This window comes from Heptranchias perlo, chromosome 14 (genome assembly GCF_035084215.1).
Source record: "Heptranchias perlo isolate sHepPer1 chromosome 14, sHepPer1.hap1, whole genome shotgun sequence".
Lineage (NCBI taxonomy): Eukaryota > Metazoa > Chordata > Chondrichthyes > Hexanchiformes > Hexanchidae > Heptranchias > Heptranchias perlo.
The window spans coordinates 70,989,299-71,006,785 of record NC_090338.1 but is presented as its reverse complement, the minus strand read 5'-3'; the positions used below and the strand labels follow the sequence as shown (position 1 = coordinate 71,006,785).

At 45.6% G+C, this 17,487-nt stretch overlaps 1 protein-coding gene across 2 annotated transcripts in view; it reads left to right on the top strand.

The window, feature by feature from the left end:
* Nucleotides 1–17,487, top strand: part of LOC137332602 (F-box/WD repeat-containing protein 11) — a 156,941-nt gene that overhangs the window by 117,717 nt on the left and 21,737 nt on the right. For both annotated transcript variants that reach the window (XM_067996556.1, XM_067996557.1), the window contains 6 exons: nt 7,409–7,546; nt 8,971–9,089; nt 10,224–10,473; nt 11,635–11,753; nt 14,067–14,177; nt 15,362–15,440. In XM_067996556.1, coding sequence (XP_067852657.1) covers nt 7,409–7,546; nt 8,971–9,089; nt 10,224–10,473; nt 11,635–11,753; nt 14,067–14,177; nt 15,362–15,440 — 816 coding nt within the window. The remainder of the gene's footprint in view (nt 1–7,408; nt 7,547–8,970; nt 9,090–10,223; nt 10,474–11,634; nt 11,754–14,066; nt 14,178–15,361; nt 15,441–17,487) is intronic.

The window sequence follows — 17,487 nt, the reverse complement described above, 5'->3', positions numbered from 1 at the left end:
CAGAAGCCAGTCTTCAGCCAATTCGATTCATTCCACGTGATATCAAGAAACGGCTGAGTGCACTGGATACAGCAAAGGCTATGGGCCCCGACAACACCCCAGCTGTAGTGCTGAAGTCTTGTGCTCCAGAACTAGCCGTGCCTCCAGCCAAGCTGTTCCAGTACAGCTACAACACTGGCATCTACCCGACAATGTGGAAAATTGCCCAGGTATGTCCTGTCCACAAAAAGCAGGACAAATCCAATCCGGCCAATTACCGCCCCATCAGTCTACTCTCAATCATCAGCAAAGTGATGGAAGGTGTTGTCGACAGTGCTTTCAAGCAGCACTTACTCGCCAATAACCTGCTCACCGATGCTCAGTTTGGCTTCCGCCAGGACCACTCGGCTCCAAACCTCATTAGAGCCTTGGTCCAAACATGGACAAAAGAGCTGAATTCCAGAGGTGAGGTGAGAGTGACTGCATTTGACCGAGTGTGGCACCAAGGAGCCCTTGTAAAATTGAAGTCAATGGGAATCGGGGGGAAAACTCTCCAGTGACTGGAGTCGTACCGAGCACAAAGGAAGATGGTAGTGGTTGTTGGAGGCCAATCATCTCAGCCCCAGGACATTGCTGCAGGAGTTCCTCAGGACAGTGTCCTCGGCCCAACCATCTTCAGCTGCTTCATCAATGACCTTCCCTCCGTCATAAGGTGAGAAATGGGGATGTTCGCTGATGATTGCACAGTGTTCAGTTCCATTCGCAACCCCTCAGATAATGAAGCAGTCTGAGCCCGCATGCAGCAAGACCTGGACAACATCCAGGCTTGGGCTCATAAGTGGCAAGTAACATTCGCGCCAGATAAGTGTCAGGCAATGACCATCTCCAACAAGAGAGAGTCTAACCACCTCCCCTTGACATTCAACGGCATTACCATCGCCGAATCCCCCACCATCAACATCCTGGGGGTCACCATTGACCAGAAACTTAACTGGACCCGCCATATAAATACTGTGGCTACGAGAGCAGGTCAGAGGCTGGGTATTCTGCGGCGACTAACTCACCTCCTGACTCCCCAAAGCCTTTCCACCATCTACAAGGCACAAGTGAGGAGTGTGATTGAATACTCTCCACTTGCTTGGATGCGTGCAGCTCCAACAACACTCAAGAAGCTCGACACCATCCAAGATAAAGCAGCCCGCTTGATTGGTACCCCATCCATCACCCTAAACATTCACTCCCTTCACCACCAGCGCACAGTGGCTGCAGTGTGTACCATCCACAGGATGCACTGCAGCAACTCGCCAAGGCTTCTTCGACAGCACCTTCCAAACCCGAGACCTCTACCACCTAGAAGGACAAGAGCAGCAGGCACATGGGAGCAACACCACCTGCACGCTCCCCTCCAAGTCTCACACCATCCCAACTTGGAAATATATCGCCGTTCCTTCATTGTCGCTGGGTCAAAATCCTGGAACTCCCTTCCTAACAGCACTGTGCGAGAACCTTCACCACACGGACTGCAGCGGTTCAAGAAGGCGGCTCACTACCACATTCTCGAGGGCAATTAGGGATGGGCAATAAATGCCGGCCTCGCCAGCGATGCTCACATCCCAAGAACGAATTAAAAAAACAATCGTGCATCTGTCCAGAATGGTAATGTTTTACATTCCGTGTAGCATAGAGTTGGACACTGAGGTCCGAATCCTTAGAAATGTTGCATTGCATAGCTAGCTGCTATTCCTTCGGGAAGTGGCACAGACACCCTTCCCCCGACTCCTGTGCCCATAGACTGAACCTGATCCTGGCCAGCCTCCCACCTTCCTCCCTCCGTCAACTTGAGCTCAGCCAAAACTCTGCCCGTATCCAAACTCGCACCAAGTCCCGTGCACCCATCACCCCTGTGCTCCCGGTCCGGCAGCGCCTCAATTTTAAAATTCTTATCCACTGTTCAAATCCCTCCATGGCCTCGCCCCTCCCTATCTCTGTAACATCCTCCAGCCCTACAATCCTCCGAGATCTCTGTGCTCCTCCAATTCTAGCCTCTTGCCCGTCCCTGATTCATTGCTCCACCATTGGTGTCCGTGCCTTCAGCTATGTCGAGCTCTAGAATTCGCTCCCTAAACCTCTGCACCTCTCCCCTCCTTTATGTCGCTCCTTAAAACTTACTACTTTGACCAAGCTTTTGGTCACCTGTCCTAATATCTCTAGGTGGCTTGGTGTCACATTATGTCTGATAACCCTTCTGTGTAGCGCCTTGGGATGTTTATACTGTGTTAAAGGCAAGCTGTTCTGGGGAACAGCCCCATTGATGAAACCGTAGTGATGTCATGTAACGGTGAAGTCCTACAGAGGCAGTGTTGGGGAAGCCGAGTGAAACAGACCTATTCCAGTTTTGAAATGTGGAATTGAAGCGCAATATGAGGAGCAGTAATGTTAACCACTGTCAAGCCAAGGGGACGTCTGACAGATTCTGATCTTCAGTCTCGTCCTTCAATAATTCAACATACCCTCAGTCTGGGAAGTCTGACAGATTCTGATCTTCAGTCTCGTCCTTCAATAATTCAACATGCCCTCGGTCTGGCAAAACCCTATGCTCATACGCACATCAGTAATTGATGAAATTCTACACGAGGCACAGGAAACTCAGTACCTCGGAGGGGCTGGTCAGCATACAGGGGAACGAAAATGCAACAGATGGCTTTTCTCAGTGCAGTTTTAATTAACTGATTAGCTTACAATGTAAGCACCTGAAGGGGGAGGGTGTATGTCATAAGCTCTGTTATCATGCTGTTTTAAAATATTGTATTTCCCCTCTCATCTCCAATGTTTGACATGTATGATACTACATGTTATACCCGTGAGCTCGTAGATTGATTTGTTTAACGAAGAAGCCTGCTAGCATGGCATTGTGAGCACTTGCTTAGAAAACTAGGGGCTGCTGGTTCAAGGCTCAGGATTGTCTTATCATTTTGAGTATTACATAGATATTACAGGACAGTAATGTGTTCCAGATTCTATTGTGCCAAACTTGCTGTATTTATGTTGCGGGATAGATGTAGCAACGCTGGAGCAATTCCGAGGTATACAAAATAATTAATTACGGAGAAGGTAGATCCTCGGCGCTACTTCAAGTTAAACCTTGACACTAGGACAAAGGCACGGGCCAAAATTAGTGGACGGCATATTTAAGAAATGGAGCAATGGACTTGCGGATGGAGCTTAAAAAAAAAACCCTTGATGCTTTGTGTGTGGAACTGTTGGTTCTTTCTGAATAAAGTGGAATTGACTGAAATTATCTTCATCGATACAAATCGTCTGTCCACAGACCTCCCTCTGAAGGGACCCCCCCTTCATTTGTACCCCAACACAGCCTTGGCGGGACGGGGGGCCTGTGATGCCCGACAATGGGGCTACAATATAAACGGGGTATCTGGCAAGCTCAGCTGTGATACAGCCCTTGTGGAACACATGACTGGTTACTACATCTTGTTGGTAGTGACATACTCCTGGACTGTATGAAGCGGGAAAAAAAAACCTATTAATGCCCAGCCTACCCATTGTATGTACTGTCTTGCACCTCAAAATGAATCTCTGGTTGTCTGATCATGGAACAGCTTTGTCTAAGTATGCAACCTGCCACTTTTGGCTACAGTGAGGGGGCTGGTCATGTTGGGGGGATGGAGTAAGATTTTTCAGTCTTACTGCATTGGGCCACACCCCATCTGCCATCTGCCGTGGCAGCATGCCCAGTTCTTTACACATCCCTTTTAACCTTTTAGGAGACGTAAGATTTCCTTACTGACAATGCTGAGTCTGAGCTTTGGAAAGACCCGTGACAGCCCGTATACAATGGAGAGCTTACCAAGTGGAAAACCGTGTATACAAACTTGTGTTCAGACCAAGTTTTAGTTGGGTTGACTTTCTACTGGTTTCTCCCCTTCCTCCCCCCCCCCCCCCCCCAATCACTTCAGTTTCCTTCTACCTCCCCCACTGTACAGCAGCTTTCCATTTCTTAAGATATTGACCATTCACCTGCCCTTTGTGCACTGAATTCTGGGTCCCATAACTTCCTGACTGCTAAGTTTGGATGTTTAGTAGTTCTTGAGGTTTTTGGCAGCATTTTTATATTCTTGGAGTGACCAGCAATCAGTCTGGATTTGCCTAGGCCTATGGTAATTTCACAGTGAACGCTCTATGTGCAGTCTGTGGGACAAAGAGTACACAGATCTCAATGAAACAGCTGCAAATACCCACCAACAGCTGTCATGGGTGACCAGAATTTAAGTATGCAGACTCACCCAATGGCTCATTCTGTAGAGACACCATGTGATGTTGTACTGACCCATACACACCAGGCATGAACTCGCCCACCCCCAGTGTGTAGAGACACTGTGTGGTGTGGTACTGACCCATACACACCAGGCATGAACTTGCCCACCCCCCCAGTGTGTAGAGACACTGTGTGGTGTGGTACTGACCCATACACACCAGGCATGAACTCGCCCACCCCCAGTGTGTAGAGACACCATGTGATGTACTGACCCATACACACCAGGCATGAACTCGCCCACCCCCCCCAGTGTGTAGAGACACTGTGTGGTGTGGTACTGACCCATACACACCAGGCATGAACTCGCCCACCCCCAGTGAGGGAGGCAGAAGGGAGGAATCATCCAACACCGCAGGAAAAGTGGAACCTGACTAGATGGCCAAAAAAGGGTAGGATTTAATTTTTCTTCAATCAAAAACAAGAAGCACATAGTTGGCTATAGTACCATCACCTGATACCCGTGGTTTCACCCTATCCATGTAAATTGTATCCAGCTGGCTTTGCTCGCATAGGAATAGGTACAGTTTCTTAAAAAAAAAATGTAAATCCAAGGTCGGGTTTTGTGATTCCTGGCATGACCAGTGTTGGGTAGCTGGGCCATATTAAGCTTCAAGGCACAAATGACTTAATGCCAAGTTGTTCTATAAACCTCTCCAGACTTCATCTGTGCAACCCTTAGGATTTTATAGGATTGTGATTTGTTTGGTGGGTGCAAGTCAGAGCATTCTGCCTCCTTGTGCCAATAAACCAAGCACATCAACAGGATCCAGAGCAGGCTGTCCCACTTTGAACCAGTGTTGCATGTCTTCAGAAGGTGAGCCTAGCCTCTGCTGGGGCTTAAATTTGGCACTGATAAAATCAAGATGGCCAAGTTACTTACTTACCAATGTGATCAGTTGCTTTTGTGAAGCGTTGTCACTAAAGTTTCGGTGGAGGAGGGTGCGGTTTCGGTGAAGAAGGGTGCGGTGGGTGTGTAAAATTTTCATCCTGTGGAAAATACCCAGCAGTGTAATTATAGATTCTGTCCTTCCCCAAAAAAAAAGTCGTCTCATTTTTGAGCTGAAGTTCCAGGGCATAGGCCTGCCAGGATGGTGTGAGCGATTTGAGGTGACTAAGAGCTATTGTGTATCGGTAAGAATAGGCTGATTGCACCCAATGGCAGCACTGGACTCCAGCTAAAAGCCGCTATTAAAGTTCAGAATTTCTCCCAATTGCCTTTGTTTTGTGTTCGTGGCAAAACAAAAAAGCATTTTCCATCACAAAGCTGATTCTCCCCATGAGCAAGAACCTGCGCTCTGTGTTTGGGATTGCGTGCCACAGGAGTAACAATTACCAACTAGCTATGGTATATAGTGTAATGGAGATCATGTAGGATGCCCACCAGAGACCCTTGTCTGCTCTGAAAGGAGGTACATACCACACTATTGGACCAAATACTCTGGCTAAAACTCATAGGTTTTTTTACTGGTAAGAGTAAAGCACAGCAAGATACTGAAAATACAATAGTAAAGAAAGGAATACACAAAGGGTTAAAATACCCCTCTTAGAAACATATTTATTACACAAGTTTGACTGGACTGTTGCATAAAACAGTCTTTCACAGACCTTTTATAATATGAAGTTATTTGTGCATGATGCAAATTTTAAATTCGAACTTCAGATCTCCAACTTGAACTAAAGTGGAGTAACAAGATTTACACCATATCATGGGATTCCTTTCCTGTTATAACCATGCCTTTGAAATCAGCTCTTATACCTTTGACGATACAAAGCTAGGTGGGGAAGTAAGCTGTGAGGAGGACACAGAATCTGCAAAAGGACACAGGTTAAGTGAGTGGGCAAGGAGGTGGTAGATGGAGTATAATGTGAGGTTATTCACTTCAGTAGGAAGAATAGAAAAACAGAATATTTTTTAAATGGTGAGGAACTATTAAATGTTGGTGGTCAGAGGGATTTGGGTGTCCTTGTACATGAAACACAAAGATAACATGCAGGTACAGTAAACAATTAGGAAGGCAAATGATATTTTGGCCTTTATTGCAAGGGGGTTGGAGTACAAGAGTAAGGTGGTCTTGCTGCAATTGTACAGGGCTTTGGTGAGCCCACACTTGGAGTAGTGTACACAGTTTTGGTCTCCTTACCTAACGAAAGATGTATTTGCCTTAGAGGCGGTGCAACGAAGGTTCACTAGATTGATTCCTGGGATGAGACGGTTGTCTTATGAGGAGAGATTGAGTAGAATGGGCCTGTACTCTCTGGAGTTTAGAAGAATGAGAAGTGATCTCATTGAAGGGTATAAAATTCTGAGGGATCTTGACAGGGTAGATGCTGAGAGGTTGTTTCCCCTGGCTGGAGAGTCTAGAACTAGGGGGCATGGTCTCACGATAAGGGGTCGGCCATTTAGGTCTGAGATGAGGAGAAATTTTTTCACTCAAAGGGTAGTGAATCTTTGGAATTCTCTACCCCAGAGGGCTGTGGATGCTCAGTCATTGAGTATATTCAAGGCTGAGATCGATAGATTTTTGGACTCTAAGGGAATCAAGGGATATGGGGATCAGGCAAGAAAGTAGAGTTGAGGTAGAAGATCAGCCATGATCTTATTGAATGGCGGAGCAGGCTCGAGGGGCCATATGGCCTACTCTTATTTCTTACGTTCTTGTGAGGTAGGGTCTTAATGCCATGGCACTGCCTTTTCCTGCCAATATTTCACTGTAATGGATATGCAGTCAGAGTAATTAAATTAACTTATTCCCCAGTCTGTTGATCAGCATACATTAACATTTCAGCCAGTCTTAGTATTTAAACAACTGATTTCTGAAACAGCGTTGACACACACAATATCCAACCAGAGCATACATTTTCCATTGCCACTGTGATTATGCAGCCAGCTGTCTATAAGGTCATCATTGATGCACGCATAATGGATCCACCCAGACATGTAGCTGACTGAAGGTCATTTTTAAATCGCACTTTCACTGTCCATTGATTGTCATGTAAATGACAGAAATTCCCATTTTGTCCCACCAGCCAGTGGTGGTCCAACATACATCCTGGGCACTTTTGTCCTGACTTTGTTCACTCTCTTTCTCTCTACAGACCATAGAATCCAATTGGAGGTGCGGGCGGCACAACCTCCAGAGAATTCAGTGTCGGTCAGAAAATAGCAAAGGAGTTTACTGTCTGCAGTATGATGACGAGAAAATAATCAGCGGTCTGAGAGACAACTCAATCAAAGTGAGTACTGAAAATAGCAGTTTCACCGTTGAATTTTCTTGGTGTCTCAAAATGGTGACTCCTACAAGCAAAACTAGTATGAAAAGCATTGAGTGTGGTTTGGAGTTTTCTAAATATAATTTGTGTATAAATATTGATAAAATTCAATATGTTCTCTTATTCCCTTCCCCAAAATGTCCTTGTAAGTCCTGCATATGAACACTCGGTCGAATTCTGCCTTCTCTTTTAGTCTCTCTCGAGTTTCTCTCTTGTGTTGCTTGGTTGCATGATGTGTACAAATAGTAGGATTGCCGCTCTAGTGTCTGTCCAATTGGTTTGTACCGTGTGCCTTTGAAGTTTACCCAAAGGCACAGAATCTCTAGGATAGAGGGGGAGCAAGAAAGGTTGTGACAGAGATTGGCAGCTGGAGGCGAGAGAAGGACCATTATAACAACGCTGGGTTTTGGTATACTGACAAATATATGCCAAAGAACCAGCACCCCTGTCCATCCACTAGGGTTGGCAACTCTGGTTGGATCGTATCATAGGAAGTTTTATCATTTGACCTCCCACCTCCAAATTTTTTTTATTCATTCATGGGATGCGGGCGTCGCTGGCAAGGCCAGCATTTATTGCCCATCCCTAATTGCCCTTGAGAAGGTGGTGGTGCCCTCGTGCTCCTGCCATTGGTCACCTGACATGTTGATCCTCACAGCAGTCAGTAATGGCGGCTACAATACCCACAATCCACCGCAGTCCAAAAACTGCCCTATCCGTCGCCTGGTTTTACCGGAGTGCACTTGCGCCAGGGCTGCATTGCATCCTGGGAGCCTTGCGGCCCCGTTGTTTGCTGAGAGTCTGGACGGAGCGAAATAGGCGAAGAAAATGCCCGTTATTTTGTTCGCAGGAGTGTCTGGGAGATTAACCTTTGATTCCAGGAGACTCCGGGACAATTGTGGAGGGATGGCAAATCTAATCCTCACTCTGAGGTGACTGGGCAGCATCCCTAGGCAATTTTCCATTCCCCAACCTGGGAATGCTGACCCTAATTGTAATGCCACCTTTACCACCCTGGCTAGGATCAGTTAACCCAGCAATAGACTTGGGATCACCTTAACCTGCTCATGGATAAGTTCACTGAGCCATTGGGAGAGCTGATGGATTGTGTCTGGAGTGAGGATCTTAATGCTGTTTTACCCTAAGATGTAGTTACAATCTGTCACAGATGGAAGCAATTTGAGATGACGAATTAAGAGTACCAGACAAGAAGTATATTGTTAAAACATAGTGACTTGTGTGATTTTTTTTGTGGGAGGTATTGGTGGAAAAATAAGCTCAATAACCGCAAGAGCTTTTGTTGTGTCGTTTTAAGGCAAGAAGCCTGAGCAGTAAAGAGGATAAATCAGCATTAGGATTCATTTTGATTTTGTTTGTGGCTTCTGCAGATTTGGGACAAACAGTCGCTGGAGTGTTTGAAAATACTAACAGGTCACACAGGCTCTGTGCTGTGTCTGCAGTACGATGAGCGAGTCATTGTTACTGGGTCTTCAGACTCTACAGTAAGGTAAGATGCAGGAACCCAATGGTATATTAGAAATGTACCATGCCGAAAACTTAACGTTCAGCAAAACTTTTCTATTTATTGACACAGCAGACCAGCAACCTGCTCCTGGGCATCTGCCAAGGTGGTATTCATCAACCACAAGGAGCAGCACAAGAACAGTGATTACCTCCCCTTTAATTTCCCCCTCTCCTCTTCTCCCCATTCCCCAGCAGCATATCTGATGGCAAGAAAGAAACACCTTTCACGTCTTCAGGGCATCCCAAAGCGCTTCATGGCCAATTAAGTACTTTTGAAATGTAGTCAGGGCTGAGTGAGAAAAATAATCAGATGATCTGTTTTTGTTGGAGTTAGTTGAGGGATATATGCTGGCCAGAACCCTGGGAGAACTCTCCTGCTCTTATCAAAACATGCCGTGTGATCTTTTACATCCACCTGAGCTTGGTTTAATGTCTCATCTAAAAGAAGGCACCTCCAACAGTACAGCACTCCCTCAGGACTGCACTGAAGAGGCAACCTATTTAATATCTTGAAGTGTCTGGAGTGGGGTTTGAACCCACGACATTCTGACAGAGGCGGGAGTGTTACCACTGAGTCAAGACAACGCATTAGGTGGTAAATACCTCGGCCCTCTCGTCCTGCTGAAGTACAGGTTGACAAATAGATTCTTGGCTCTTCCCAGGAGCTCAGCTGGTTACGAAAGAAAAATAACTAGCATTTATGTGGCACCTTATCACATCTCAAAGTCCCAAAGTGCTTCACCTGCAACAAATTATTTGAAATGCATTCACTGTTTGTCTTCGGCCATTTTGTGCACAGCAAGGTTCCGTAAACAGCAAGTGAGATGAATGACCAGGTGATGTATTATTGCAGCCGATGGTTGAGGGAACATTGTTGCCAGGACGCCAGAAGAGCGCTCTCCTTTTCTTTGTGAGGTCTTTAACATCCATCTGATCCAAATGACGGCAAACCCGACAGCGCAGCACTCTATCAGTACTGCACTGAGGCGTTAGTCTGTGCAATGTGCTCAAGTCCTAGATTGGGATTTGAACCTCGAGGCAAAAGTGCTACCAACTAGGCCAAGGTGAAATGGTAATTCAGTGACATTCCATAACTGGATTTGTATTTATTCCCTAGGGTCTGGGATGTTAATACAGCAGAGGTTTTGAATACACTAATTCATCATAATGAGGCAGTATTGCACCTTCGGTTCAGCAACGGATTGATGGTCACATGTTCGAAGGACAGATCTATCGCCGTGTGGGACATGGCCTCTCCGACTGACATCACTCTGCGGCGGGTGCTAGTTGGCCATCGGGCAGCAGTCAATGTGGTGGACTTTGATGACAAATACATTGTATCAGCGTCAGGTGACCGAACTATTAAAGTGAGTTTAAATTTCCTTTTATCTGTCTCCTTCTCTCTCCTGCCCCGCTCTCTTTCTCCCCCGACCCCCCCCCCCCTCCATGCGCTCTCGCCTCTCTTTCTTTCTCCCACCCACCGCCCCCCCGGTCTTTGCCTGCCTGACCCAGTGAATGGATGGGCATACTGACGCTTCCAGGATTGCTATCCCTGTAGTCAGCGATTCTCCCCTCCAGCTTTCCCCCTCTCCTCGCTGTGCAGCGCTGCATCCTGTGCTCGGTGCCTCTGCACAATGTGACACAGATCAGGAGGCTGAGTAGTGTGAGGCTGGAACCTGCTCCCTTCCCTGCCCTAGAAGACCCATTTGTTCAGGGTCTCTAGGCATTGACACTTCTCAGCTTGGTTTATTTCATGCAGAATACTGTTGAATGATATGTGAAGGGAATATTTGTTGCAATGAAGGGTCCTTCTCAATGTTTTCTTTCTGATGCTGGCTGACCTGCTGTATATTTCCAGCACTTTCTGTTTGCATTCCAGCTTTTGCAGTTTTTCATTTATCTCTGCGTGTTTGAGTAAAGCAGCGATGTATCTAGGTTCTCACTATTCATTTGTGTAATTTGGTAATGTGTCCTGAGCCCCCCAATCTGCTGTGGTCTTGCAATGTAGTCCTCCGTTTCCTCCCTCCTTTCTCTCCTCCTCACCCCAATGTACTGATTCTCGCTGGGATACGGTTCCCGAGGTGCCAGCCGTTCTTTGAGACTGTGGCCTGTAGTCAGTGAGTGTTGGCAGGTTATCGGACCATTTGGGACATCATACTTTCCACTATGAGTCACTGGATCGCAATCAAGAGTGGAAACCTTCGCTGGATTTTTCTAACCTGGGAGAGCGGAGGCCAATTGTAGCACCCTTATGCTGGGGCAGTTTAGATTAATTTAACACCCCAAACTGGGGATCAAGCCTCCATGTGAGGCCTATGTGGCTTAGTAGTACACAGGGCACTGCCTATTTGCTAATCTTTTCTGTGAAGGAATATTGATACAATTTCTTGACCTGTCTTTAGGTTCAGAAGTTTGGGACTTTGGACTGTGGATGCTGTTTTGATCCCATGTGATCTCGTAGTGGAAAGTAGAGATCATTTTTTTTTAAAGTTCTTTTCATGGTATGATACTTGTGTTCAACCCTGCAGGTGTGGAGCACGAGCACGTGTGAATTTGTACGTACCTTGAATGGTCACAAGCGTGGAATAGCATGCCTTCAGTACCGGGACCGACTGGTTGTCAGTGGCTCTTCAGACAACACCATCAGGTAGAGTCTGTCAGCTGTCGGATGTGATTGTCCATATCTGTATAGGATGATTACCACACGTGCATATAGATTGCAGGGGACTGGGACTAATTGGATAGCTCTTTCAAAGAGCTGGCACAGGCCTGATGTGCCAAATGACGACCTTGTGTGCGGTAAGATTCTATGATTGCACACATCCGTATAGATTGATTACACACACATGGTATAGAAGAATCACCACATAACCGTTTAGATTGATTGACATATGGATGTATGGTAATCAGCACACTATCCGTATAGATTAATCACACATCTGTATAAATTGATTACCACTGTGCAGTGTTGCTGGTAGTTTTGTAGTGCTCACTCTTCTCTTTCCCCCACCCCCACCCCCTGTCTATGATTTCAGGAAGAATAATTCGATATCTTCCTGTCTTGTTTCTACATTAGGTTAACAACTAATTAACAACCTAATGTAGGTAACCTATCCCTTCCCTTCACCCAACTTCATGCTGGGGTGCATTCCACCAGCGGCTTGGCATCCTCTGGTACCTTGTCCGGGTATCCATTCTTCATTTGGGAGCCTACAGCTTGAGCATTGATTGGCTGTTCATTTTAAGGACGGCATCATTTCAAGGTGGTGAAAGAGCCAGAGGTGAGCTGAGGATTTTTTTTTACGCAGTGAGTTGTTATGATCTGGAATGCACTGTCTGAAAGAGTGGTGGAAGCAGATTCAATAGCAACCTTCGAAAGGGAATTGAATAAATACTTGAAGAGGAAAAATTTGCAGGGCTATGGGGAAAGAGCAGGGAGTGGGACTAATTGGATAGCTCTGTCAAAGAGCTGGCACAGGCACAATGGGCCGAGTGGCCTCCTTCTGTGCTGTATCATTCTCTAATTCTGTGATCACAGTTGAGCCTATTGCTCTGCCCTTTCTGACATCCATGCTTAAGCACTTTCAAGGATGGTTGTTTGATAATGATCAGGAACCTTGGCTGTGGGGAACTGTCCAGCCTCCGCTTGGCAGCTGCCTATAGTAGTGTCACTCTGTTTCAGCTTGCCCAATCCAGTACGATTGTGGTGCTCAAGAGATGGTTGAGGATGTTGGGAGGGAGAAACCAGAATGATTTGAGGGGATGGAGGGATTGGATTATGAGGAGCAACTATGTAAATTGGGCATGTTCTGACTGGAAAAGAGAAGGTTGAGAGTTGATGTGATCGCTGTTTTTAGGATTGTAAAGGGACCAGGTAACATAGACCATGACGAGCTGTTTCGTCTCATCCACAACAGTATAACCAGAGGACACGGCCTGCACTTGAAGAGGGATAAATTCAAAACTAATTTGCGGAATAGGCTCCCTAGGGAGATGGTGGAAGCAGGTAGCATTGATTCATTCAAATGCGAATCAGATTTCTTTCAGAAAATAATATTTTGGGGTACAGTATATGAGTAGATTGAGACATGACCTAGGGTAAGTGTAAGGTGCTCGGGAGGAACAGGTGATTTTGGACCATTGGTTCCCAAAGCTCTCCACCACTGGGGTTTTCCTCCCCTCATGTCTGGGTCTGTTGTAGACTAATTGATAGAGATTGATTGCCATGATTGGTCAACAACTCCATTATCATTTATCATGCAATTACCAGGATGGTAGAAGGCGAATTAGATGGATTGTGGTCTTTTTTTTGTCTAATAATTTCCATGTTCCAAATTTGCATAAAAAATTCCAGCAAATAAGATAAAACTCAACTAATGGACACTTGAAAGGAAGGGGAAGTCAAACTTTGAGTACTTTTTGTTCATCATATTCCCTACTCTAGGAGAAGGATACCATTAAGTTTGACCACATTGAAGAAATGTCAGTTTTATTGCTGATATGGAGACTGTCAAATATGGTCCCTTTCACAGCTAGGCTGCTCCATTGACATTGCTGACCGGACTCTCTAAGAAACTCTGGGGGACCACTGCTTTGGATCAGCCCGAGAATTGATTCCGAGCTGGCCGTCTCTGGACAAATGACAAATGACAAATGGCTGGGGTGGGGGGGGGTGACCATATTTCCTGTACCTGACTGGGTGGGAGGTACTGACACTGGGTATCCTAATTGGAAAAGCGTTCCGTTCACCAACACCTCTCACCTTTTGATGAAAATATCGCTCCTCAAAAGAGAAACATATTCTAGGAAACCCATATGAAAACAAACACGAATCATCAGGGAAAGCAGCCTGGGGCCTACCCAGTGAGGCAGCACTGATCTAGCTCCAATGTCATTCTAGTACTCTGATGTAACCTAAGAATGTTGAAATGGTTTGTAATGTTGGTGTTTCCTGTTGCAGGTTGTGGGACATAGAATGTGGTGCCTGTCTGCGGGTCTTAGAAGGTCACGAGGAGTTAGTTCGATGCATTCGATTTGACAACAAAAGGATTGTGAGTGGAGCTTACGATGGGTACGTAGCCCTGATTATAGATAATACTTGGGAAGTCTGAAAACAAAGAAAGGACTTGCGTTTATATAGTGCCTTTCACGACCTCGGGACGTCCCAAAGTGCTTTACAATCGATGAGATACTTTTGAAGTGTAAACACTGTTGTAATGTAGGAAAACATCCCATGGGACATATGTAGCCTGCAAGTTCTGCCTACCCGCTCCACAAAACCCCCTGCTAGTTAGTTTCTATTTGCGCTTCTGTTATTCGCTGGTTTGCCTTCTTAGAATTACATGGGCTTGGAGCTTCAGAAAAGACAGCTGTCTCGGTGGTGGATAAATCGCAAAGATGAACACTAAAATCTGCTAGTATCGACAATCTGTGGTGCATGCAGGCAGGACAAGTAAAAGCTATGTGTTCCAGCTAGATATGGTGCAGGGATGTGTGCAATTCCTCCCTTCCTCCCCAAGTGTCTCAATCTACTGGGAAGAACTTGTATTTTGTTTAACATCTTTCACGGCCTCCGGACGTCCCAAAACTCTTCACAGCCAATTAAGTACTTTTGAAGTGTAGTTACTATTGTAATGTAGGAAACACAGCAGCTAAATTGTGCACAGCAAGATCCCACAGACAGCAATGAGATAAATGATGAGCTGATCTGTTTTAGTTGTTGGTTGAGGGATAAATGTTGGCCAGGACACCAGGAGAACTCCCCTGCTCTTCTTCGAAATAGTGCTATGGGATCTTTTACGTCCACCCGAGGGGGCAGATAGGGTCTCGGTTTAACGCCTCATCCAAAAGACGGCACCTCCGACAGTGGAGCACTCCATCAGCACTGCATGGAAGTGTCAGCCTGGATTATGTGCTCAAGTCTCTGGAGTGGGACTTGAACCCCAAGACCTTCTGACTCAGAGGCAAGTGTGCTACCACTGAGCCTCGGCTGACACTTAACACTGCACTTACCATATTGACGGTCATCTGCCACACACAGGCACGTTCCCCTCATTTGTCAAACTTATCCAGTGATGCATGTAAATTAATGAGCTCGCGGGGTTCCACAGTATGCACCTAAGTAGTTGACAGAATTAAAATCTGGACGTCCCTGCTGCACTGTGCTTTACTTCGGCACTCCCATTGCTTAGAGTTTCTCAACACTATGGAGTATTTCTCAGGATAACATAGATTTTTGTCTCCTCCTCCCTCCAGCAAAATCAAAGTATGGGACTTACAAGCTGCTCTCGATCCTCGCGCCCCTGCAAGTACTTTATGTCTACGCACTTTGGTGGTACGTATCCACACTTCAGAGTTACCAACCTACCAATACAGCTCCTATTGGAAGGGTTGCACCAACCTATCAATGTTCAGTCGTGGGGGAGAAATGATTCCTAGCACATGTGGAGTGATTGAACTCTACTTTTGTAAATAGTTCTCTTTTTGTAAAGAGATGTTATGATCTGGAATGCACTGACTGAAAGGGTGATGGAAGCGTATTCAATAGTAACTTTCAAAAGGGAATTGGATATATAGTTGAAAAGGAAAAATTTGCAGGGGTATGGTGAAAGAGCAGGGACTAATTGGATAGCTCTTACAAAGAGCCGACACAGGCACGATGGGCCGAATAGCCACCTTCTGTGCGGTAAGATTCTATGATACTGCAGGGTTGAGCAAAACCATTGAAACTGCAGAATTGTGTAATGTAGATTACGATTACGGTAGTGTAGTGGTTATGTTACTGGATTAATGATCCAAAGAACGTGAGTTCAAAGCCGACTATGAAAGTTTGAGAATTTGTATTCGGTTCAAAAAAAAATCTGGATTGTCACAAAATCCAACTAATGTGCTTCAGGGTAGGAAACCTGCCATCCTTACCCAGTCTGGCCTTGACTCCAGTCCCACAGAAACATGGTTGACACTTAACTGCCTTTTGGATTTGGAAGATCAACCGCCCTCTGTGAGGGTACTGAGACCTGCATTAATCTCCCAGATATTATAGAAGGCATTTAATGACTGCACCTATCACTTCTCCAAACATCATCCTGCCCAGACCATAATATGTTTTCCCAACCCCACCCACCCCCACCTGCATCTTTGCCTGGAATTTAATCATTTGCAAGTTCCTACGTGCAATAAGTTATTGCATGTAGGAACTCCATTAAATAGCTATTGAAACTCTCCCAGCTAAATTGAAATGGCTGCATCTGCAATTCTAGTTTACAAGAATTCACGGGGGTGGTGTTGGGGTGGGGCTCTTTCGCCCAATTGTCTCCCGGAGGGTGCTGGTTCGTGAAGTGCTATGGTTGAAGCTGGCATCTGGTACTTTGCCCAAGTGTGTGAGCCGTGACGGTGGATTGGAAGGTAGCAAATGTAACCCCATTATTCAAGAAAGGAGGGAGAGAGAAAACAGGGAACTACAGGCCAGTTAGCCTGACATCAGTAGTCGGGAAAATGCTGGAATCCATTATTAAAGAAGTGGTAACAGGATACTTAGCAAATCATAATCTGATTAGGCAGAGTCAACATGGTTTTATCAATGGGAAATCATGCTTGACAAATGTATTAGTTTTTTGACGGTGTAACTAGAAGGGTAGATAAGGGGGAACCAGTGGATGTAGTCTATTTGGATTTTCAAAAGGCATTAGATAATTTGCCACATAAAAGGTTGTTACACAAGATTAGGGCTCATGGGATTGGGGGTAATATACTAGCATGAAGTGAGGATTGGTTAATGGACAGAAACAAAGTAGAAATAAATGGGGTTATTGTCTGGTTGGTAGGTTGTAACCGCAAGGATTGGTGCTTGGGCCTCAGCTATTTACAATCTATGTTAATGACTTAGACGAAGGGACCGCGTGTAGTGTATCCAAGTTTGCTGACGATACAAAGCTAGGTGGGAAAGTAAGCTGTGAGGAGGACACAAAGAGCCTGCAAAGGGATATAGACAGGTTAAGTGAGTGGACAAGAAGGTGGCAGATGGAGAATAATGTGGGGAAATGTGAAATTATTCACTTTGGTAGGAAGAACAGAAAAACGGAATATTTTTTAAATGATGAGAAACTATTAAATGTTGGTGTTCAGGAGAATTTGGATGTCCTTATAACCCTGACCCTAACCCTAATGCAGATACAGTAAGCAATTAGGAAGGCAAATAGTATGCTGGCCTTTATTGCAAGGGGGTTGGAGTACAAGAGTGAGGAAGTTTTGCTGCAATTGTACAGGGCTTTGGTGAGACCACACTTGGAATAGTGTGTGCAGTTTTGGTCTCCTTATCTAAGGAAGGATATACTTGCCTTAGAGGCAGTGCAACGAAGGTTCATGCGATTGATTCCTGGGAT